This window comes from Emydura macquarii, unplaced genomic scaffold, assembly GCF_026122565.2.
Source record: "Emydura macquarii macquarii isolate MOO-44397 ecotype Brisbane River unplaced genomic scaffold, CSIRO-AGI_Emac_v2 contig_1483, whole genome shotgun sequence".
In the NCBI taxonomy this organism is placed as follows: domain Eukaryota; kingdom Metazoa; phylum Chordata; order Testudines; family Chelidae; genus Emydura; species Emydura macquarii.
This window is the reverse complement of record NW_027131620.1, coordinates 17,039,087-17,063,548: the sequence shown is the minus strand read 5'-3', so window position 1 is coordinate 17,063,548 and position 24,462 is coordinate 17,039,087. Positions and strand designations below refer to the sequence as shown.

General features: G+C 46.3%; 2 protein-coding genes across 5 annotated transcripts in view; one reads left to right on the top strand and one right to left on the bottom strand.

The window, feature by feature from the left end:
• Positions 1-20,384, top strand: part of ADA (adenosine deaminase) — a 45,340-nt gene extending 24,956 nt beyond the window's left edge. Inside the window, exons 6-12 of one of the 2 annotated variants that reach the window (XM_067554352.1) lie at positions 1,616-1,740; positions 5,660-5,731; positions 6,094-6,195; positions 9,651-9,718; positions 10,254-10,383; positions 11,933-12,060; positions 20,100-20,384. In XM_067554352.1, the coding sequence (XP_067410453.1) occupies positions 1,616-1,740; positions 5,660-5,731; positions 6,094-6,195; positions 9,651-9,718; positions 10,254-10,383; positions 11,933-12,037 (602 nt within the window). In that variant the 3' untranslated portion in view covers positions 12,038-12,060; positions 20,100-20,384. Of the gene's footprint in view, positions 1-1,615; positions 1,741-5,659; positions 5,732-6,093; positions 6,196-9,650; positions 9,719-10,253; positions 10,384-11,932; positions 15,154-20,099 lie in introns of those variants that run through there. The other variant, XM_067554351.1, reaches the window with a different exon arrangement.
• PKIG (cAMP-dependent protein kinase inhibitor gamma) overlaps positions 17,787-24,462 on the bottom strand; it is a 28,400-nt gene continuing 21,724 nt past the window's right edge. For all 3 annotated transcript variants that reach the window (XM_067554354.1, XM_067554353.1, XM_067554355.1), the window contains exons 3-4: positions 20,871-21,052; positions 17,787-18,725 (exon numbers count right to left, since the gene is read on the bottom strand). In XM_067554354.1, the coding sequence (XP_067410455.1) occupies positions 18,646-18,725; positions 20,871-21,018 (228 nt within the window). In that variant the 5' untranslated portion in view covers positions 21,019-21,052 and the 3' untranslated portion in view covers positions 17,787-18,645. The remainder of the gene's footprint in view (positions 18,726-20,870; positions 21,053-24,462) is intronic.

The window sequence follows — 24,462 nt, the reverse complement described above, 5'->3', positions numbered from 1 at the left end:
AAAGCATCTCCCTGAGAAGTGATGCCTTCGGTGGGCACCACGGTGTCACTTTCTGCCTGGCACCAGGGTTTCCCTGATCATAACTTACCTGTTCCAGTTCTCCAGCTCATTGGCTGACTCTGAATTATTGGAGATGCTAAAAGTCCTTTCTTCCTTGCTGTGAGCTCAGGGGACCAGTTCAACTCAGTCTCAAACTTCAGGGGTGAATGAGGAAAATGTGGATTTGGACTGGGTGCTGCTTTGTTTCCAGCACAAACTGGATCTGTCTTAATTTCAAGGAGGAAGAGAACTTCCCCTTTCTTACCCTCCCAGCCTGTACTAGAATTGACAGAATTGCAAAGTGGATTTGCCTGAAGGTTGTGCAGCATTGTGTATTTAACACCCACTGTCTGCAGCGGCAACTACACTTGCAAAACAGCTGCCCATTGCAAGGATACTGCTGGCTATGAGCTGTGTGCCCAGAATGGTCAGCCCAAGGGCTGAATTGGTAGCTTTCAGTCCAAAAAAACTAGCATGGAAACAGATCCACATTAGCGGCTCTGATGCATCTGTAGTGAATGGTCACTTTCATAAGTTCTTCTGTCTGTCATTTTAGACATCATCCTCAGCGTGCTAGTGTATAGACACTTCTAGGAGCAGTTAAAGCCTGGATTATTGATTGACTGACTGCATTTGCCCAACTTTCTCCATTCTTTCCTCCCTGTAACTGCCATCAGCCCGTATCTTCCAAGCCACGAAGTACACATAGTTACAGAAGAGCTTTTCAGGTGCCGTTCCAGGCTGCCTTTTTAAAGGGCCTGTGAAAGTGCACCCACAGGATTTGTCAGCTCATCTGTTTGCCCCCATGCAAACTCTACAGTATCTGTGGCATAGAGACCTTGCCCCTGGCTTGTGTCCTGACCTGCTCTGTGGCCTAGGGCAAATCGCTTCACTTCTTTGTGCCTCTGTCTTCTCAGGGATAAAAATACTTACCCTCTTTTAGATGTAGCGTTAAGAGAGATGTGGATGAAAAGAGTGCAATAGCAATTGAGTCTTAGGCTTATTATGCTTCTGTCATTGAACTCAATGCCCAGAGCGTAACTCTAGGTGATGGTAGTATGGATGGAGATCCATCTAGTGCATGGCCCTTCAGTTTTAAACAGGACCTGTCTGCCCACCCCATTTTCCCCCCCCCCCTCCCCACACCTTTTGTCTGGCCTGTGATAATGAGAAAGCAGGGGCTTGCAGCTGGGAGTTCTTCCCATACCATAGAGTTAGGCACATGCGTTCTAAAGTGCCGTCACAGTGCACTACAATCTACTGGGGCTTACTCATGGCGTTAGTTTACCTTTTGCTCTCGTCAGGGCTATAATGATAACGAAGGCTTAATAACCAGGGCTAAAACAGGTCATGCCTACCAACTTTACAGGCGGTGAGTTCACTTATTGATGGAGGTCTTTCTCTCTGGCTCTGGTCTGTAAATCTGGCACTAGGATTTTGTTGCTTTTTATTGAGCTTCAAACTCAGAGAAAAATCCTGGAAAGCAAAGAAATTTAACATCCACATTGGTTTGGACATGAGCTCGGGGTTACCCTTGTGGAATGTTTTACCTCAATCCTGCTGTTTTTCTTTCCAGGCTGGTCGCTGGAGGTGTTGGAGCTGTGTAAGAAATACCAGAACAATACAGTGGTAGCCATGGACCTGGCTGGGGATGAGTTGTTGATGGCTGAGACCTTCCCAGAGCATAGGAAGGCTTATGAGGTTTGTTCAGTGAGCTTCTCAAAAAATCTTGCATCAAATTCTTCCTGGTTTGTGCAGAAACAGCACCTTGCAAAGGGTATCTGGTGTTTTATTGGCATAGCAGAAATATTACTTTTAATTTGTTTTGAAATTGCTAATCTAGATATACATAAATAATTGAAGTATAAAGAGATGTCTTTATTTAGATGTGTCCCAGCTGTGTTTGCAACCTCAGTTCTGCAGCACCAGGCTAGTGCACAGAGCCACAAAGTGAAATTGATGGTAAAATGACCCTGCACTCTGATGTGTGGGTGCTCCAATGATGCTGCATGGAGCTGCCTACTTATGTTGCTTTGCTGGATCAGAGCTCAATACCAAAGATCAGGGGTCCTCAAACTACAGCCCTGCTGACACATTTTGACTGGCCCGCTGAGTCCAGTGGCATTACAATTATGTGCAGCCCTTCATAACATAACACAGGGGTTGGCAACCTTTCACAAGTGGCGTGCCAAGTCTTGGTTCCCACTCCAGGCCCCACCCCTGCCCCTCTCCCACATGACATGGGCCCAGTGCCCTGGCCAGGAGGAGCTGCTTCAGCTCACCATAAGAGCAAGACTGAATGATGTAGCCCTGGCAGCTGAAAGTTTGGGAACTCCTGTCAAAGACCAAACTGTCTGTCCCTCTTCCCTGTCTCCAGCTGAGTAAAATGCAAAAACTAAATCACATAAGTGGCTTAAACATATGTTGCATGTTCAAACTTTTTTCTATTTTAATAAACTAAGATGATGGTCTTGGAGGAGACTTCTTTCCTGAAATGTAGTCTTTTTAACTAGACAGTTGCTTTACTAATAGCTTAAAAAGGAATCCCAACAGAAATATCTCCCATATATATAAGGGTTTTAGGAGTCTGTAGTGTTGATTGTATTTTAAGAAGTTACATGATTGGCATAGGACAGTGGGAGCTGAGGATGCTCAGGAGCACAGCTTGAAAGGACAGTGGATTTAAAAATAGTGCTGGATGTCAGGTAGTTGGTTGAGGTGGAATCAGGGCTATCTCAGGGGTATTCTGTTGTAGTCAGCTGTCTAACTGCCATCTGTGCTTATCATGGAAATCCGTACAAATGTCCTAATGCGAAAGCAAAAACTTGTGAGGGCAAGACTATGGAAGAGTCATGCTTTGATTTGCATGGCCTTGAACACTTGAACTTTCCCAATTGCTATCTCCTTGCATGAATGCCCAATGCCATTTTTATAAATCTGTGCAGTTTCTCACTTGCTATCATCTTTCAGTGAAGCACTTAGGATAAGATATTACTTATGTAGTAGTTTCTTATCCTTGCTAACATGCTGAAGTTTCTTGTCATAAATTATGAGCGGTAATTGAGCAACTGTACCTTCATCTTATGCAACTGTTACACTTGCATTATCCAAGATGAATCAATTAGTTGCTTGTCATGCTACATCCAGGTAGTTTAAAGGCAGATAGAAAATAAGTTTATCAATTAATATCTAGCTTGCTATGTCTGGGGTATCAAAGTCCAGATTTCTCAACCTGAAGGATAAGAATTCTTGTCTCAAAGCCAGTATTTCATTCACACTCAGAGAAACACAAAGCAAATCAAGTTCCAATGTGTCAGGCTTTCTCAGCTGGCTTGAAAGTGGATGCTCCCTTTCTAAATTGCCCTCACATTGGAGCTTCACACAGCAACAGTAACATGGATAATGTGTCTTATGAAATGAGAGGCTTATGATGAGGCAATCAGATGTCTGCCCTTGGACCAGAGTTCCCAGCTGTGTTCTATTTAAATTCTGGCTGGGAGGAGTCAGTGACTGCCACTTCAGTTGGGGAGAGTTCTAATTGTGAATTGCCTTCTAGGTGGTGGGGAAGTCCTGGGGGGAATCCAGGTAAAGATCTTGAAGCTGCAAATCTAGATAATTAGCTCATGCTAATATCCTTGGCAAGCGATACCATAGAAACATACCGAGGAATGGACAATCTCTTCCTTGGCTGAAAAGTTCTGGGTTATTTAGAGCCAGGGGAGGCTGTTTGGAGGGTATGTATTTACAGCAATTGAGGTGTGATTGCAGCTCATGTAGACAACACCTGAGCCAGGCTTTAATCTAGCTATCTCAGGTCCTGGAGCAGTCAAGCTGTGAGAGCACATGCTTCAGTGCCTACTGTACAAACCTGCCTGGAACCCTGCATGATTCTTGGGCGACTGTCCCACGCTGATGCGTGCTTTGCTGTGGCTTCACTGCTCTGGAACTGTAGGTAAGTAGATTAAATCTAGCTCCCATATGTCTGTCCTAGTGACAATCCCACCCTGTAACTGTGTGTAGCCATACCCTGAGAGTGGAGATGTGGGGGAGTTTCCTGGCTCCCTCCCCAATGCGCACACCCACAGAAATTTCTACCCCAAGTAAACCACCCATCTCACGGTTTTCTAATCCGTGCAGAGCACCAAAAGGGGATATGTAAATGAACAGTAAAACCGAGCAGACACAATGGCTTTTAGTGAAAGAGCAGGTAACTAGAACTGATGGAATGGAACGTACCTTGTGAGACTAGGGGTGGAATCTTGGAAAGCAGCAGAGCCCATTGTCTCCAATACAGTCTTGGTGCCATATGACGCCCCTGACCCCTAGATTGCCGCTCTCTGATCACAGATATTAGAGGAGGCAAATTCTCCTGCAAGCTGCATATCCGATTAATTTGCTTCATGAATGTGATCTTGTTAAATGAGCTGGCAAAATGATGGGAATTGGAGAGGCAGTGAGACTCGCTCTGGGTGTCATTCCCCTAAGAGGTGGCCTGTGCATTTAACATGCTTTGGAAACAAAAAAAGTTGTGTTTTAAACACTGTTTCACCTTTTAAAGCCAGCTCCTGAAGTCCTGACACAGTCAAAGCTCCCATAAACTTCAGTGGGAGTTTTGCCTGAGCAAGGAATTTTTGTCCTAAACTGTTGCCTCTGGGTTCTCTCACACGCACACTGCTCAGAGCCCTAACCTGAAGGCCCTGTCATGCTTCACTGAAGTCAACAGCAAAACTCTCACTGACTCTTACTTAATCAATCATAGGAATCAGGAGGAGGAGCATTGGATCAGGCTCTGAACTATCAGAGCACAAAGCCCATATGAGTCATTTCTTTTTGATTTCCGGAGGTTTTGGATTAAACTGTTCATCTTCAGAACTCCCCAAATTAGCAATTGCTGAGTGAAAGACCAGTGTAAAGGGAAAGAGTGATGATCTTAGCCCTGACTGCATAGTCAGCCTTTGGAGTGACAGTGTGAGTCCCTGTTGTATACAGATCACACAACAAGCATGTGTTTAAAACAAAGCTATCACTGCAGACACACACAGTCTCTGTCTCATTTCAAATAGATGCATATAGGGCTTTTCTTAACATACCAAGCAGAGCTGTGTCTTACCTGGCACTTCACAGGGGAGCCTCAACATGCAGTGGCTGCAAACCAAGTGGAAAATTCACAAAGCACCTGAAAAATTCAGTAATACAGAACAGCTAGAGCAACCACTTGGACGGTGTGCATGTGTGTGTTTGTTCTTCCTCTGCTAAGATCCCTATGACATGTGCTCAGTGCTCAGGACTTTTGGATTTGGGGCCTCATCATAAGAATTGGTTTGGGATTTCCCAGATCCACAGAATCGTCTGTTACTGGTAACTGATTTTCTTCTTGTTTTGCTTGTGTTGCTCCACAGTTGTTACTCCTGACTGAATGAGTCTTTTGGGGGATGGAGTGGTTGGCTGCTCTGGAGCTCTCAGTCCAACAGTCTGTTGAAAGCAGTCGCTCCGTCTTGAAGGCAAAGAGTAGTCGGTGGTAGGGCTGTTGTCCTGATAGTTTGTTTACACACACACCCCTCTCTGCCTTTCCAGTCCCACAGCAGCATTTTCACTCTTTGCGTCATATGTGCTTTTCTAGGAAGCTGAAAGATGTGGCATTCATCGGACTGTCCATGCTGGGGAGGTTGGGTCACCGTCTGTCATCAGGGAGGTAAGAAACCCCAGCACAGGGCACTGGAATAAGTTACAGCAGAACTGCAAAATACTCTGTATTGTAATGTAGGGGATAAAGGTTGCCAGGGCCCATCACTCAGTAGCTCCTGGGAACCGAGTCTCCCATCATTGCTCTAGGGGAGCAGAGTCTGAGCATCGTACAAAGAGGGAGCAGGAGATGGAGCCTCATACAGCATTCAGGAGCAGGATCTCCCAGCAGCTGGGACCCCATCTCCTACATACAGGAGTCCTGGTACGGGGCTTGGTGGGTCTCAGGCACTCCTATAGGCCTGCATGATACTCTGGGGAGCAGGAATCAAGCCCTAGCTCAGACTTTAAATGTTTTATATGCTCCTGTAGGCAATCAAAGTCCTGAAGGCAGAGCGGATCGGGCACGGCTACAAGGTCCTGGAAGACCAAGCCCTTTATAGGGAGCTGTTGGATAGGAATATACATTTTGAGGTAATGACTAATTTTGCTGGCGTGGCAGTTTTGTAACCATCGCCTTGGTCTGTCTGAGAGTGAGAGATCAGCTCTCATTTGGGCTGCATGACAACTCAGCACTTAAGATAATGAACGTGAACATAAATGCCTTTATTCTAGGGGTGAAACTGCTGCCACCTGAAGTCCAAGTGCTGACAGCATTTAGAGTGAAATCAGCCCCCCACACAACAATTTGAATTTGGCTGAGGCTCTTGGTGGAAACCAGACATACAAGCCTCCAGTATTTGGCTGACTGGGATGTTGAGCAGAAATGCAATGTCACATGGGGGATAAAAGTTTGGGTTCTTCTTTGAGTGCTTGCTCATGTCCATTCCATGTCCGGTGTGTGTGCATCACATGCACCAGTGCTGAAGATTTTCCCCTCAGTGGCATCCAAAGGGCCGGATCTAGCGCCCTCTGTAGTGGCGCACATATGTGCCAGTATAAAGGGCGCTGCTGATCTCTCTCTCTCGCACACGCACACACACACACGTTCCTTTTCACTGCCCATGGCAGTGCTGGAATGTCCTTGCCTTGGCAACATTCTATCAGTGGTCTCCTCTGTGCCTTTAGTGTATGTAGTTCTGCTAGATAAGTTAATGAGTTACTTAGTCCCGTGGGGACATGTCCCCAGGGACAGGGTATGCCCTGGTCCCCAGGCTTCAAACCATGTGCTTCATGTAAGAAGCCAGTGCTAGTAAACCATCCTCCCCAAAGCTGCTGAAAGTGCTTGGGTGAGACTCACATCCACGATGAATGAATGCGGGATCTGCAGAAACTTTGGACCCCCACTAAAAAGGACCGGGGCATCAGGTTAAGAGCGCTCCTGATGGAGTATGCTCTCAGACCAGGCTCCAAGCTGCCCACTCAGGCTCTGCACCCAGCACATCGACGTCAACTCAAAGCACCCTGCCGGCATCGAGTTCATCCCAGCATCAGTCACCATGCACAAGAAGAGGGATGACAGAAGAGGGTGCACCCTGGTCCCTAAGAAGGACAAACAGAGCGGTGGACGAGCCAAGACCTGCGCCAGACTGCTTGTCTTCCCCGGAACTCAGGTCAGCTATGCCCAATTACGGCCTCACCATCAGAGCTCCCAGTCCTCCCTGGGACCCGCCTCCAACTCCTGGCAGCTGTAGAGGCTTTTCAGGCAGCCAAAGACTTGCTCTCGCTTCCTATGCCACCCCCTACTTAGGAGGAGAGACCTCTGCACCAAGACCCTGTGCCGGCACGGCCAGCCAAGAGTGTCCAGGGGCAAGGCAATGCCCCGCCCCTGCCCAGATCCCAGACACCTCGACACTGCTGTCCAACCCCTTTTTGGTCACCGACGCCCCGGCAGTGGTCACCAGGACTCCATTACCAGTCCCCAGAGCGCTGATGCCAGTCAGACCCTTGGTACCGATCCCTGAAGCCTCGACACAGGTCGCCAGGGTTCCGGCACCGATTCCCAGAGCCATGGCGTCAATCTCTGGAGCACCGCTACCAGTTGCCAGAGTACCATCGTCAATCCCCAGACGCTCAGCATTGATGGGCAGAGTCCCGGCACCGCTCCCTGGTACCGAGACACCGGACCTCCTAGTGCACTAAAGAGGTGGAGACAAGGTCGGCACCACTGTGGTCCCCGGAAGAGGACCCCTCGGGTTCATTGTGGGAGGAGATCACTTTACCCAGGGGTCAAGTGAACCAGCCACGGCTGCAGGTTCCTCCCAGGCTTACCACCGGGCTTGTGGTCACTGGACCATGGCAGTTCTGGAGCCCTTGAGGATTCCCTCCTGCCCCAGGGTCGCAGCTGCAACAGCCAATCTCGGAAACATCCGAGAGACGCTCGGCAACAGTGCAGCACCTGCCCCCCAGACTTGGATGAAGAACCAGATCAAGCTGCAGGGGCTTCAGCAGTACCCCTGAAAGAGGCTGCCCTGGCTGCAGGAGACCCTTACCTGCCTCCATCATCATCCTCGCCTGATGAGGTGGTAGTGGGTCCTTCCGCCACGGTCCAGCAGGGTGATATTAGAGTGCTCCAGGAGTTACTCAAGAGGGTAGTCATGAATTTGAGCTTGGAGGCGAAGGAGCTGAGGGACCCCCGCTGATGGGCTCTTTGATATACTTGGAGATATGTTTGGGGAGTCTCACCAGCTACATCTAAACTTGTTACGAGCAGGCAAAGTTCGTGCTCCCTGCCACTCTGACAACCCGTTCAACAAGAGCACAGGCTTGGTCAGGGGCTTTCTTAGCTCAGGTTCCAATACAGGACATTTGCAGGGCCACGACTTGGTCTTCTGTTCACACCTTCACATCCCACGATGCCATCAGGCAACAGGCCTGGGGAGATGCAGGCTTTGGCAGAGCGGTGTTGCAGTTGGCATGTCTGTGAACTCCTGGCCCACCTCCAGAGGTACTGCTCGAGAGTCACCTGACATGGACATGCGCGAGCACTCAAAGAAACAAAAATGGTTGCTAATCTTCTGTGACTGTTGTTCTTCGAGATGTGTTGCTCATGTCCGGTCCATGACAAACCCTCCTTCCCCTTTGTTGGAATTCCAGCAAGAAGGAACGGGGGGGGGGCAGCAGCACCCCTTATACCGACACATACATGTGCCACTGCAGAGGGTGCTAGAGCTGGCCCTATGGATATCAGTGAGGGAAAAATCTCCGGCATCAGTGCATGTGGTGCACACATGAGCAACACATCTCGAACAAGTCATGGAAAGTTAGTAACCATTTTTTCCTCTGTGCTGAACGCCAGAGGTCATGTCATGCTCACTGTTGGGGAAAGGGAGCCTGTAGTATTGAGTCTATCTCCAGCTGATGCTTGGAGCAGCCGGGGCTCTCTGGGTAAAGAGATACCTCTCCCCCTTCCCAGCAACAGGGTGAGTGGCAATCAGAGTGGGAGAGCGGTGGCAGGTGAGATCTTGAAGAACCTTGTGCTTCTAAAAGTTCCCAGCTTTTGGGAGCCTGTCTTCCTCAGATGTGAAAAGAACAAAACCCAGTCTGGGCCTTCAGTGTAAATTAACCACCAAAACCATCCTCTGCAGATAGCTGTGGTCGCTTTCCTAGCCAGACTTTCATCTACACATGGCAATGTCACAGATCATTGCTCACTCCGACGGGGGGTGGTTCTACCAGAATGGCTGGGAGGGAGGGGGGGGATGGGAATGACAAGAGCCTTCTGTCCGGGGCAAAAACTTGTAGCCAAAAAAAGGTGTACAAAAATGTTTATATTCAGCAGATGTGGGGGCAAATGCTCATTGCAGAGGCTGGGACTTGATGATCATTATTGGTTTCACAGACTTGTAAATCTACATAGTGGTTTTCAGCCCCAGCCCCTGCCAGAGAGCTTCAGAACCTGTCTCTGGGTGCCACAGAAGAGACTGAATCTGACTTTACCTTTTTCTCTCTCTTTCCTTCCCTTTCCCTCCGTCCCCATATATGTATAGACCTGTCCTCTGTCCAGCAGCCTCACTGGAGCATGTGATCCGGACTTTACGAAACACCCAATAATTCAGTAAGATGTTTAAATATAATATTTTCAAGTAACTAACTCAGACTTCACTTATTTATAGCTGCTTGATTACTTCACATCAGAAGCGAATTCTAACCATTTATGCGAGTATTGTCCATCCTTGCTCTTTCGGCCGAGGGACCAGTTCGGAGGAGCTGTAACAAATGTCCTGATAGATTTTTATCATTAAGGGGAGCTTTCTGCCCTCCTTCAGCTCCTGTTCTGAGCACCCTGTGGGCTAAGCCCCAGATTCCAGAGCGTTGCTGTCTGGCTCTGGAGTGGGTGGTGGAGCCGGGCTCTCTGAACATCTGTCCAACGAATGGTTTGTTGTTGCATTTAAAAAGTAGGATGGTGAATAGCAAGATACAGCTCTGGATTGCAAACTGTAGCTTTGATAGGTATTGTTTATGTAGCTGGATACAAAGTAACCAAACTGTATAGAAAGCTGTGAAAAGATTTTTAGTGTATTTTGTGCTTGGAAAAACACAGACTAGGCCAACTCTAATATTTTGTCCCACTTTAAATTCTATCTTCCTAGGTTTATGAACGATAAAGCCAATTACTCTCTGAACACTGATGACCCACTCATTTTTAACTCTGTAATAGAGACGGATTACACAATAGCTCAGCAGTTCATGGGCTTCACTGAAGAGGAGTTCAAGAGAGTGGTGAGTTGTCTTGGGATGTTCTCTGCAAAGCTGCGTGTTGGAGCCTAACGTGATCCATCATTGCTGAGATAAATCTCATTTTTAAATATGGAACCAGAAGAGAGTTCAGTTGTGTGGGGAAAAGCTGAATTATGTGGGGCATAACAGCAGTGTGAAGATAGCTTTTTGGGTCCGCTTCAGCTGGTAGCTGGGGGGAGACAGGCTGAGTCAGCATGAGGCATACAAATAGCCATCCGAAATGAATGCAGGAAAACATAAACGATTTTATGAGTGTTTTGACCAGGATGATCTGCAAAGGTGCAGCACGCTCCACTCCAACTTACTGCATGGGGCTTTACTGGGGATGAGTCATGGTGAAAATTGTTTACTGTATAGTTCCTCAGACTGGAATTGAGCAACAGGATGTGGGGATGTCAGTCCCAGTTGCTGGCTGCTCTTCACTGTGCATGGAACTGCAGTAGAGTTAATTTGACTATGATTGCATGGGCCAGACTTGGAGAATTCAGCAGATGCAAAAATGTGTGCGTTCAACTGGAGCGTGCAGTTAGCACAATGTAACTGTAACCAATTGGTTTGCACGTCCAAGTGGCTATTTGCTTTTGCCATCACTTATCACATTGCCATCACATGGTGTCTGCCACTGTGTTTTTCCATACAGGTTGGCATTTGCAGTGCCCTGAAAATCTAATAATTCTGTTTTTCATCTGCTTTGTACCTAAGATACAGGGACAGAAAAATAGTCTGATAGTTTCACTTGTTCATGAGCAACCACTGATCCTTTCCAGTTTCACCCTGAGAGGTACACTGGATTGTTAGGAGATGTGTACTGTCCAGGCACTCTTGCAGCCTGCCATATCTTGGAAAGCAGCTGTTTTCCAAGATTTGTGTGTTGGTGCTGAATTTGCAGAAGGCAGCTTTTCAGGAGGAGGCACAGGGCCTGCATCAGGGGCCACATTTAAGGAACAAGAGTCTGTCTTCCTGGAGATCAGACTTATGCTTTAGTTTTGCTTTCCAGCTGTAGAAAGCTCTGATCTTTATACTGTTAAATCCATGGGCAGTTTTACTGCAAGCTCCTGCAGAAGATGAGCTGTTCCTTTCTGTTTAATGAAAGGAAGCTTATAAATTAAGGAGAGAGACATTACTGTAAATTGCTAAGGAAGCTAGTAGCGATCTTTGTCATAACAGCAGCATATCAGGCAGGGCCTGATCCAAAGCCCACTGAAGTCCATGGGAATCTTTCCCTTGACTTTAATAGACTTTGGATCAGGGCCCCTAAACTGCACAGCATGGAGCCTTATAAAGGAGTTAAGACACGTTGTTTGTCCTGCTTCTTTTAAGGCCCTTACTGGGTAGGAGCAGTTTCCTTTGAAAACTGAGGCTGCACAAAAGAGCTGAAGCGTAGTAGTGCTAACAAAAGTGTTCATTTGACTTGCACCTACTTGCTCATGCTTACCGGTGCACAAAGCTTTGTGCAGTCACAACCCCACACTCTCACTTTTGGGTATTACTCAGCTATATCTGTCTCTTTATTTCTTTTTTTCCCTCCCAGAACATCAGTGCAGCTCAGTCCAGCTTCTTGCCTGAGAAAGAAAAGAACGAGCTTCTCAATAAGCTGTATAAAGCCTACGAGATGGTCCCCAACAATCCATCCTAATCCTGCTTCTGCCAGCCAGCAAGGTGCAGTCACCTCTCCCCACATGTGCTCCACTCATCTTCATTTTAGCGGGAACATTGGGGAAGGAGGTGCCCATGGCACCAGTACATAATACTGGGATTACTATACTCACCTTTAAGTCCTAGGCATACGTTATACAGCAGTATTTCCTTGGTTCCTACCGTATATACCTATCCACAGCACCGACGTACTGCGGTGCGTCATAAATAGATATCTGTTCTCCTATATTTCTGATGCACAAATGTACAGGTGGAGTTTTCTGGCCTGATTCCATTGTAACTTATGCCAGATTGACATCCTGGTATAAATGAGAACAAAATAAGGCCCTCCCCCCCCCCCATTTTTTTTTTTGCGGTGGTAACATTTCCTATGTGACTTATGGTGCTCTGGTTCCCTTGCGGATCTACTTTAGTCCCTCTCTGCACTACAAAAATGATCATGTTGAGCTTTGGCTGTGACCAAACCATGCTGTAAGGCAGTTTTTTCCCCCAGTTTGGTTGTGCACTTAGAACTGGGTGAAATTGTTTCAGCATAGTTTATTTGCTGAAAAATCCGGTTTGTCACCCCAAAACCATTCATGAATTTATGATGCATTTGCTGAATGCAAACTGAAACATCCCAACTTGAAATTTTTTTGAATTTGGCCATTTGTCCAGCGTGCAGGGGCCAGGAGAACCTCCCTTTTACAGCGTTTAGCCCATTGGTAGGGTGCTAGTTTTAAGGCCTGACCCGGACCTGAACCCGAGCTTAGCACAGCCAACCTGAGTGTCAAGTCTTTTTCAGAAGAGATCTCCTGAACCACTCCCCAGCTGCTTCATTGGCACCGCCACCACTTTCTCCTTAGGGCTTTGCCTGGCAGGGCTTTTCCTGCTCCTGACTCCTCATCTCTGGCCACCGCCTGCCCATGGAATCAACATGATGGTAACTGTGTGTCCTGCCCTTGCCAGCTGCCTTCACCTTGCTGCGCTGAGTGTGCTGCAAAGTGGAAGGCATGGCAACTTGTCAGCGTGCTCAACCCAGAGGGTCAGTTTGTTTTCAGATCTGACCCCGACACATCTGAACTCTTCTGGGATGTGGGAGACCCCAGTTCAATCCCCCCTCTCAGCCTTATCAGAAGGAGGGAAGCTTATAAATTAAGGGGAGACACATTACTGTAAATTGTCCTGTTCTGTGACTACTTCAATAGTCATTGGAACTGGCTCTTGAACTTGAGTCTCCCACATGCTAGGTAAGTATCCTAATCACCAGGCTATGGAGTCATTTCACCTCAGTCCTAGCCCAGTGACTCTTCATTGTCGTTCAAAGTGGCAGTTCATAGTCATTCATGAAGACAATGAAAATAAGTGAGAATGACTCTCTAGCCTGGTGGTTAGGGCACTCTGCCATAGTGAAGGGAGACCCCCTATTCAAATTCCTTCGCATGAGGCAGAGAGGGAACTGAACTCAGGTCTTCCACCATGGGGCTAAAGGTTATAAGTGAGGTGGTTAATCTCCCCCCGCCCGGCATTTCATGATTTCTTCTTTGCTTTTGACAAATATCCCACATTGAAAAATGTCATCTTGAAATGTAACCTTTTGTTTCAACTTGACTCCTTTTTTTCCACTAATTTTAATTTTTTTTCAAAACATTTGTTTTCAGTTTGACCCCAAATTACCTTCTCTCCCTCCTCCTTCCCCCCCTCCCCCCGCGGTTTCTCGGAATGGCCAGTGAACTGAAAATTCCATTATTTACCCAGTTATAATGTACGTTAGAATCATATGAGAGAACCCTGTTCTGACACTGGTAGATACCTAAATAAATAGGGAAACATTAAATACCATGGTTTATTCTTGTTTGTATGGATAGAAAAGACCATGTTAAAATATAGTTTGGTCACAACAGTATGAAAAAACAAGGTTTATTTTCTATTGTAAATGGGGACTAAGAATTAGATAGTGCAACCACTGCTGCATTTTCTAAGGCCTTTTGGTTGCAGAAATACAATAACGACTTTCTAAAATCATTATTTTGCACTTTTTTTTAATTCAGTTTAAAAAAAAAAAAAAAAGCTGTGTCGCAAGACCTTAAATCTCCAAAATGTCACTGCAGATGAAAACATAGAACTCAGCTTCAGGACACCATAGGGTGTGTTTGGGGAGTCCACAGGCCTCCAGAGGTTTTCTGCATGTACATATCAAGTTAGTGCACATCTTTACAATTCCAGGACAAAATTCTCCTCTCAGATTTTCCACTCCAGCATTCAGCACTTTGCATGTGAGTCAAACTCCCAGGAGCTGAATTTTTTTTTTTTTTTTTTTTTAAAAGAGTCTTAAAAATGTGGCTAATGTCTGTTTAACCTTTCTGCCCTCCTTCTGACCCAAGGTAACCTTCCGGTACCATTAGTAGAACTAAATGAAGAACTATTGAGCTAGGGTACGATATCTAGTAAAATGGCAAGTTTCAGAAGGTACTTAGCAGAAATCTTGCTGGAAGTCGTGTCTCCAGTATGTTTGAGAATTCACAAAGAAAATTGTTAACATAATTCCTATGCATTGGTGCATTATGACACTGTTCTCCTTTTCATGCAAAGAAATGATTGCATGTTTGGTTGACTGTAGGTTCTTGATACTTTTACCTCCTAAGAAACAGGGCTAAGGAAGCTGGGGGGTCGGGAGTGAGGGAGAGCTTCAGTATTACAAGTGGCTGCAAAAATCAGGACCCCAAAGCTACCCACACCAAAAAGTTGCCTTTGGTAAAGGGCTAGGTTCACCATTCTCCTAGACATTGGAAGATGGCTGGGATTTACAGCTCCGATCTCAGACATCAGCAAGCCAGTGATGATAGGCTGCTATATTGATTATATAAATGAATATAAAATGCTCTTCTCTTAAATGCATAGTGCGTGTATACACAAATATATAAATGAATTATTTTTTTAAATCCATTGTTAAGTTGTCAATTTTAAGAATGGTTCTGACATTGTGGATGACCATCTTTTTTGTTTGGAAATATCTCTTCAGAAATTGCTTGTGAGGAACAGCTGTTCACATTCTGGAGATCCTGAGTGAAATGTTATTCTGATTTAAATAAAATAACTTGATATTTTAAAAAATAATGTTATTTCTAGTTTCTGCTTAGAGTTACAGGGAAACTGTCAAATTCTGCCCCGTAGTTCTAGCCAAGTGTGACCCACACAGTTAGAACCTGGGGGATAATGGGCTCTGGGATTTTATATTTTTTATGTATATAGTATGTTGCCAAAATACTATAAAAGATTAAACAGCCACCTACTGACCACCATCAATAGCTGTTGTTTTGACAAGACCTACATAAAGTTTGTGTTGTGAATTCTTGATATAGTTGTATAAGTAACTTTAGAAATTTCCTCTCACCTCCACAACCTTAAGATCTGTGCAGGCAATTACAACCAGTGGGGAATCTATGCAGTTACCTTGAGTGCCACATATTTCCTAACACTCCAGTTATCCTCAAGATAGGCTCTTGTTACTTGGAGGGAGCCCAAAAATTGGAGGTGTGGGATGGAAGCAGAGGTCAGAATGGACCTATTGTTCTCCCATTTAGCAGAGGTGTGAATTGGGAATAGCGCTACTGAAATCATGGGAGTTACACCATTACAGAACAGATGCATCTTGGATCAGAATCAGGCCCTGGATGTACACATGCAGATGTCATTCAGTAACTTTTGTGCCTGACTTGTTTCTCATAATGGTACAAATTGGGAGTGACTCCCTTGATGTCAGTGGAGTTAAACTTGTGTGGCAGGAGACTCCTGTTTAAGCACAAAGGTATCTCTTGTTCAGAAATTGCAGGCTCACAACTTCCTCAGAGCTGTTGATACAAGCTATTCCAATTTCACACCTCATTTCCCTCATTATGCTCGAAGAAAGGGACATGTCACTGCCAGAAGTGACCATGTTATTACTGGGCACTGGGCTGTGGTTTTCCAGGCCTGTATCCCCAAAACAATGTTTGATTCGGTTTTTTTTTCCCCTTCCAAGCTGTGCAGAATTAATTCGAGCTGTGAGGCAAAGATGAACTTGGAACTATTCCCTGGGTAGCCAGTTAGAGCCAACTGTCAGCTGTCTTTTGGGGGACAGCGTTGGGGCGGGTTCTACTGCTATGTGTCTCTGATCAGAGTTTCAGGGGTACCAAACGCTTGCACCTCCCATTGAAGCGAGGACTCCCATTGAAGCGACAGCGAGAGCTCTGTGTGCCCAGCATCTCTGAAAGCCAGGATGTTACTGAATAATATGATGTGCTTGTTCTTTCAACACAATGGGTGATGGCAGCTGACATAGCTCTTTTACTCACAGGGGAAACCTGGATGCCCCCCGTCTTTCCTGTCTGAGTGTAGTTTGCAAACAGCTGATTTTTTTTGGCTAAAAATAATGCTTGAATGGGCACTCTGAGCTAAGAGAGCTAAGATTTGCCCATCCCTTGTAGTGCTTGAGTTTATAGATCTGTATTATTCTGTTCCACTGCTCCCTTTTTGTGAGCATGTGAGAGACTGGACGAGACATGGATTCTTCTCAGCTGGAGCTTTAGAGAACAGCAGGCGTGGAGATGTAAAACCCAACTAATCTTACTGGAGTCACTGAGAACGTGGCCGGTTTGCTGTTGACTTCAATGGGAACAAGAGTATGATCCAGCAGAAGTTGACTAACTTGGGTTTCTTGCTGTAGGATTGCCCAAAAAAAAAAAAAAAAAAAAAAAAAGCTGGTTCAGCTGCCAAATCCTTGTTTTCTAGGAGCTTCAGAGCCATAAATGTCTCTATCCTGGCTCCACAGTCATCTCATTTCTTGGGCTCTTTGGAGGTTTCCTGCTCTCTCTGGCAACACATTCCACTCTCATTAATAGCCTTGTTTTGATTTGATAATATTTGAAGTCCTAACATTAAGTTCTCTAATTTTCCTCTTGCCAAGAAAGCGGTTTTGGTGTTGGGTCACCCATGTGGGAATGTTTCTCTCTTCCTTTCTGCCTCACCTTAGTCACACTCTTTACGGCTGCTTTTGTGCTAGCACCAAGGTCTACAGAGAGTGGGAGAAGTGCCATTGTGGATTAGTGTGGCCCACTGATTACAGCTCCCAGTTTGTGGGAAGGGTCTGTTACAGTGGCGTGGGAGTGCAATGTGCTCACTCCATTCCTGGAGCTGGCATGGCGCCCATAAGTCTTTGGAAGACATGAGAGGAAACACAGCAGCCGATTCCAGCTGGGCTCTTGTTTCTGAAGCTCTAATTGGATCCCACTTTCTTTCATGGTGCATGAGGAATTCTGGTCATGCACTCACTGTGGGAGGCAGCTTGATGCTGCTGCGTGGAAAGGGCACCTTGCTAGCAGCATTTCCTCTGGCACCAAGTCTAGCTCTCAGTCAATTCCTGAGCCAGCCCAGTCGTGCTTGGTGTGTGAGGTCGGAGCCTGAAGGAGCTGTGCTCCAAAGTTCAAATTAAAACCCTAGAGACAAGAAAGAACTACTGCCAGGGGAACTGCTCTCTGGCAAATACGAGGACATCAGTGTCAAACTAGAGGATTTATTTACATTTATTGAGCCCAGCTTCCAGTCTACTCTCAGCTGGAAGTTGCTACATCAAGCTGGACAGCACTGATGTCATTTGAAATAGATCCTTGCCTTCTGTTCCCTCAATAGATGTGATCTAGAGTAAACTTGCAATTCCATGTTTCAGGGGATAGAAGGGGGGAGGGGGGAAGAGACGATTGCACAAAAATCGCTACTCTTTATTATCTGAGAGTTATTTATTACAACCAGCTTATAGTTTAATAAACAATTTTTAACATGAAACATGTGTCTTAAGAGCGAGCATCTGAAACTTTTCCAGAAATAAATACCTCTGAACTGGATAGAATTTGGAAGAGATTAGTCTGAATTTGTTCAGCTGTCAAAACAATCAAAACCTCTTCTGCCCTTTTTCTAAATATCTTAAAACCCTACACCCCCCACCGGTGCCCATGTCTGGGGAGTTTGTCCATGCATGTGTGAGCTTTGGTCCTTTTCTGATTCCCAAAAAGCAGCAGTACAAGTTAATAGTGTTCATTCAATATTAATGTGTTGGAATGGCTGTCACCCCTCCCCAGCTGAGCACCATGACTCCAGGTGTGTCTGAGTAGGCAGTGCTAAATATCCTTTCACATCTAAGCTAGATGCAGCAAGAAAGTGAAGTAAGGGAAGCACCAAAACCTCTAATCTGTGGGAACAGGAAATAAATAATAGCCTAAATTTACAGAGCAAGAAAAATGTACCTGTATAGAGTAAAGTCTGAAGTGTGTGTTTTACTGAAATGTTTTCCTACAGAGGAAAACTGCTACTAAGGCACCTCAAGAATGGCTCATGTGACTACCACCAGTGCAGTGTTCTTCTAAACGGTTAGAGATGGAAGCAGAGGTCTGTGGCAGTACCACTCACTGCTGAGCTTCCTACAGGTATCTGATCAGAATGGTTGCAGCAGAGGCATTTACAGGGAGAATTCATTGTTCTGGTTTAGCTCTCAGTTGTCAGCAGATTTGATGGAACATTCCCATTTAGGGTCTACAGTTCATTCCTCTCCCTCCCTCCCCCCCACACATGTGGCTTTCATAATGAGGGGCTGCCATCTTGCCTCTCGGGTCTCGCTTCAGGTTCCTTCTCAGAAGCAGCAGCAACAGCTTGGTTTTCTATAAACCAAAAGGAAGGGAGAGAGATTAAACTTGTGACCAAGCGACCAAAAGGTTACACCCTCCAGCTCTAACTCCACTGCTCTTCGGGTACGTTTATACCGCAAAGCAAATGCTGCGGCAGCAAGTCTCACAGCCCCCATCAACTGACTTGGTTTTAAAATAGCAGTGTAGACCTTCCCACTCAGGCTGGAGCTCTAGCACTCCTCCTGCCTCTCTTCCCCCCCCCCCCCGGATGTAGTGGTCCACTCCAAATGTGTGCCAGAACAGGTCCTGCAGCGGTGGATGGGTTCCAAAGCGATTGGAACAGCTTGCAGGTGGCTTATTTTCAAGGAGAGACTGGGACCAACAATTTTGAACCACTCTAGGGCTAGCTATTGCTGTCTGACTGTTGGCAAAGTAGAAGGGGCTACAGGCTCTGGTCCTACTGTATTTGCCTCCTGCAGACTTTAGGAGTGAGAGTGGTTTTATACCATGGTTTTTAGTTAAGCATGTTGCTTTCAAAAGCCATTTCATGAAGAGGGGATGGAATGCCTCAAACTGTTAGCCTCCCTCTGTCATGATCCAAAATAGCATGATTTGTATCTAGTACCTCCCCAAAAGACTGAGGCCCTTATCCTTTTTAAAGACTGAAAAGGAGTAATGATCAGACTTTTCCACTAAAAAAGAAGCCTCTGGATAGGTTGCAGCTTATACCCCTTCCCTCACACTCTCAACAACCACCAGCAAGCTACAGCTGCTGTGCTTGTATAGCAAGCTGTGTTTTATGTACACGCACTGTACAGCCGTGTTACCCAAACTCAAAGAAGTAACCAATAATGACTAAAGCTTGCTCTCACTGAAGTCCATGACAAAGACACTAGTGACTTCACTGGGGCCAAATGTTGGGCCCAAAAGCAGCAGGCTCTCTGCTGCAAAATGCAACCTCTGACGTGCACCAAACTGCAAAACGTTTTCTAGAAAGAGGGAGGCTGGGTGTGAAAGTGGGTTGTGGGGACTGGCGATGACTGAGGGGGGTACACACTGGAGTGCATATGGAGTGGATGTGGCAGCAGTAGAGCAATGATCACTTTCTAAGTATGAGACACTGCTTCCTTGTGTGACCTGTAAGCACAAGGTGAATTCTTTCAGATGTCTTCTGAAGCTGGCTGCAAATATATTTGCTTCATGGCTGCTGGGTCATATTAGAATCCATTAGTAACATGTTTAAAGGGATAGTATCAAGGTAAAATGTGTGTTAAAAATATTATTATCCCTGTTACAAATTAAAGCTCAGATGAGAAAAATGGAAGGAATGTTAAAAGCAAAATTTACTGTCAATGTTTGTCTGTTTTTTACTTAGAATGGTGGTTTTCAACCTTTTTTCATTTGCAGACCGCTACAAAATTTTGAATTGAGGTGTGGAGCCCTTTGGAAACCTTAGACTAGTCTGCAGATGCCGACTGGGCTGTGGACACGGGTTGCAAACCACTGACTTAGAAGACAATGAAGCTAGACTGTCTAGTTTTGCTTTGCGGCTCTGCTGCCTTAGTGTAGCTGGCTGGTCGGCAGGTGTTAAAGCAGCGGAACGTGACAGCAGCAGCAGCACGATCGTGTCAGTGTTTGGGCTGCAGGGGAAGGTTATGTTAAAAAAAAAAAGTTTCTTTTGTAATTAAAAATCCTGGAAACATAACTACTGTTTAGGTTTTCTAAGGAGCCTGATTTTATATAGCCTTAGGCACAGCTGGAGGTCAGTTTGCCCTGCCAGTGCCCTTTGTTGTTACGTGCACCTCAGTAGAAACAGCAGCAATTAAACTGTTAGCCTCCCTCTTAAACTGGTTTACACGGAGTCCTTGGAGCGGAGCATGGAGCGTTTCATCCGGTATGAATTACAACCTGAACGACCGTCACGCTCGTTGGGAGGAGCTCGCAGTGACAGGAAGTCCAAGTTCAGACAAACGTACCCGTTAAATAAGAAGGCAGTGACACACAGGAAGAATGGACCATTCCTCTTCAGTGTGCTTGGGCTTCCCAGCTGTGAGCTTTTCAGGTCACAGCTGCCTCCCAGGCACTACAGAGATGCATTTCCACGAAGTTGAATATCTTGGCCTTTTGGGCTAGGGAGCCAAGGGTGTCCAGGGCCATTTCCTCACCATGTACACTCACCTCCTCCTTCAATGGAGAGCTCGCCTATGTTGCCCGCCAGCTTCCCCATGCTGATGGTGGCTGCATCTCCTTGGATGTCGTGAATAGCGTTCCTTCGCCCAGTGCGGTCACAGGAAATAAAGTCAGTGTACGAGGGCTCAATCTCCATGACTTCACTTGCATTTCCAAATGTGTACGAATCCCTATGGGGAAGAGACAGTCCTGAGGTGAAGGTTTGTAAGAGAAACTGCGCACATCCTTCTCAGAGCGCCACCCGTGTTAAATGATCACATGGAGTTTAATTGCAGCATGAAAAAACCAGTTCTGATTAATTTTCTTTTGGACTCCCTAATAGCAGCTGCTTGACTCGCAGAACAACCTGTGTCGTGTGACAGGGCGTCTCTTGTAACACTGACCTGTGTCTGGTGAGGGGGGCCGACAATAAAGATCAGTCTCTTTGCAGCAGGCCTATGTGTCAGGCCATTATTACAGCCTCTGCAGTTGGAAGCAAAGAAGATGGGGCACTTTACTGTCCTGTTTTAGCCTTCTCCTTTAGGAGTTAAAAACATGAGAAACGGCTATGCCCTTTTCTACAGAAAAAGCTTTATCTTTGCTGTTACCAGTTATATTCCTAGGAGGATAGTCAGTGGAGGCTGGGGGGGAGGGGTCTTCTGCAGTGAGTTGTGTCCCTGTTGTGAAATTCACTACACTGCCCCTGCCCTGCCGTCTTCCACACCAGCCTGTTTGGAAGTGGTCTGAAGCCCCCACCTCCTTAGTAAAAAGCCCTTTGCTAGCTGGCTGCTTCTTCCATGGCCCCCGTCTGTCCAGCTCCACTTATACAGCTGAAGTGGTGCAGCAGTCGTGACTGGGGGTGAATTTCACCTGAACAACCTGCTGGTGCACACCACACAGTAGGAGACTGCCAGCTATGCTGTGTTTGCTCTGATGGATATGGAACAGACAGCAGCAAAGAAAAAGACCTGTTAGCATTTGGTCTAATGTCAGAACAAGCAGGTTTCACCCTGAATCTGCAGTGGGAATGGAAATTGGTTGGGTTTTAATGATTTGAGCTCCAATTTTACCTTAACCCTGTCCCCAACTTTTCTACATTCCTAAAAAACACACTGGGATCTCTGATCCTGGGCCAGATTCAGGTTTTGCACTCAGTGGAGTTGTGCCTGTGTATGCCCTGGCTGAATTTGGTTAAGGCCCCTGCTTTCTATCTCTTCTGAAGGGCCCTTGGAGTGGGTAGTGCTAGGTCATTGAGTCCGTACTGATCTCAGCTGGCATGTTTGTTGGTTTCACTTTGAAATGTATATAACGAAGTGTTCAGTTAAACTGCTTGGAGATAAGCAATTTAAGATGTGAAACTGAGCATAGAGAACTGTTTAGAATGGCCAGATTCACTCAGCCTGATAAATAACCCCGTGAGCCAGATCCTGCTCCAGTGTGGTTTGTATTTGAGTTACTCCTTTTCATGTGAGATGACTGTAACTTGCCAGCGTGTTTGCACAGCACACCCTGTTTAGAGACTTTGCCGTGTCTCTGAGCCTACGGAAAGGCCACACTGCCTGTAAGCACACAGCAAAATTCATTTGGAATTCCGCCTGGCACTCTTGATCCCTGTTCACATTTGCACGACATTTATTTGGTTTAGCAGCATGCTGGCAAGAGACCATCAGTTATTTGCCTCTCTGATTCTGAGCCACTGCAAGAAATGGATTTAACCCAGCTGATGTTGCAAATGCTCTGGGTGGGGTCCTGATTAGCAGTGCCTTGCTGTCTAAGGCTAAAATTCAAGTCCTCAGCACTCAACTGCACCTGTGACTTGTGACTAGATGCCCCTGAAGTGCAGTTCCACGTGAGGCTCAGGCTGATTTTATTCCTTCACATGCTGGGTCCAGCACTGAACATTTGAGCTGCTGCTTGCTTTCAGAGGGACACGTGCCAGGAAATGGCAGGCAGGAAAAAGAACTGTTCCCTGTTGCAAACGCTCAGTGGTCCTAACTCACTGTCTGGCAGTAGCCATATACTGAAGTGCCTCACTTTATGTCTGGTCTTGTTTATTCTGCTTTCTGTCTCCGAAGGGAGCCCGGGGCTGCTGTCTCTCAGAGCCTGAGCTGAGCTCTGCCTGTGCAGTAGGTCCAGCCCAGCCTGCTAGGCAGGGTATCGAGTGCTAAAGCAAATGGGCAGCTCTTGGAGCTTCTGGCAGCAGCAGCGTGCTTACTCCTGTTCCTCCTCAGATTCTAGCAGCCACATAAAGGAATTAAGCAGAATTTCCTGGGCATGCAAGCCAAAAAGCAGCTGCCACTCTCATGACTGGTGAGGTAAAGGGGACACAGTCAAGGTTAAAAACTGACTGTCCCCAAAAGGACTTTCACCTTCAGCATTCAAACAGGCCTTCAACTCAGCAGCCCTGGCCAGCTGAGAAGGAGATTGGCTAGTAAAAAGGATTTGGTGGCAGTCTCTACTCCGGCTATGCCAGGTGCCGGAACAGCTGCTTGGGCCATAGTGACCCAGCGTAAGTTAGGACAACTCTAAGGCTGCTCTAAATGACTCCAGGGGCTGAACAAAGAATTGCAGAGCTACCCAGGTGGCATAAAAGCCAGCTTTGCCTTTCTCTTTGGGTCCTGCCCAAACACAGGCCAGCTGCATCTGAGCATCAGGCCCACAGAGAAATTAAAATAATTATCATGCGACCTTAGAAGGCAAAAGATGATGGTTGGTGGGGAGGGTTGGGTAAGGAGATGAAGGAGAAGAAACTGAGGATAAAGGTTAAATACTCCTTCATCCTGAATTTTAGCAAGACGGCTCAGCTCCAACAGTCTCAGAGAAAATATTTATACAGCAGGTATGTTTCAGCTGCTTATGTGACTCGGAGTGTTACCGTCATTTTAGAAGTGCTGGAGCTGGCTCAGTAGCTGGGTGTTGGATTTGAAGAAGGGTCTTTCCACTGTGAAGTGTGCAATCTGCTTCTCAAAATCCTAGACTCTGCAAATATTCAGAACAGGAAGTGAAAAACTACTGCACTCAATGCAGGTCAGGCGACAGGGACCCTCCTAAGGCCCGATCTTGGTCACCTAATCAGGCAAAATCCCACTGGCTTCCATCAGGAGTCAGTGATCCCTGGAGGCAAAAAACCAGAGGCAAGTGAAGGGAATGAGACCAGCCAGCCCTTTTCCTGTGCATTTCACAGAAATCACTGCTCGTGAAAGTCTCATTTCAGTCATTGGCTTTCGCAGGCTGGCTGGGTGGGGGATTGTCATATTGGCACAGCTCTTTCCATTGGCGATTGTCCTGTGCATCAGGTTAGAGTGCAAGCGCCTCAGGACAAGGATCTTGTCTTGTTAAAGCACTATGTGCTCTTGTGCTACTCTTTAAATAACAACCACTGCCCTCCCCTGGAATATGGCTTATAACTGGAGGTGCAGTGGCTAATAACCCCAATATGCCTTAGCCCAGGAAGACTCCTCTGTGGGAGGATGGTAAACAGTACATCACAGCTGACTGAAAGAAGACTGAAATTCTTCTCCCTTTGCGCCAGCACTGGTGCTAGCAATGGAGATGCTAGTGTAGACTGAAGTTGGGTGTTTTTACCTTCCTGTCACCCAGC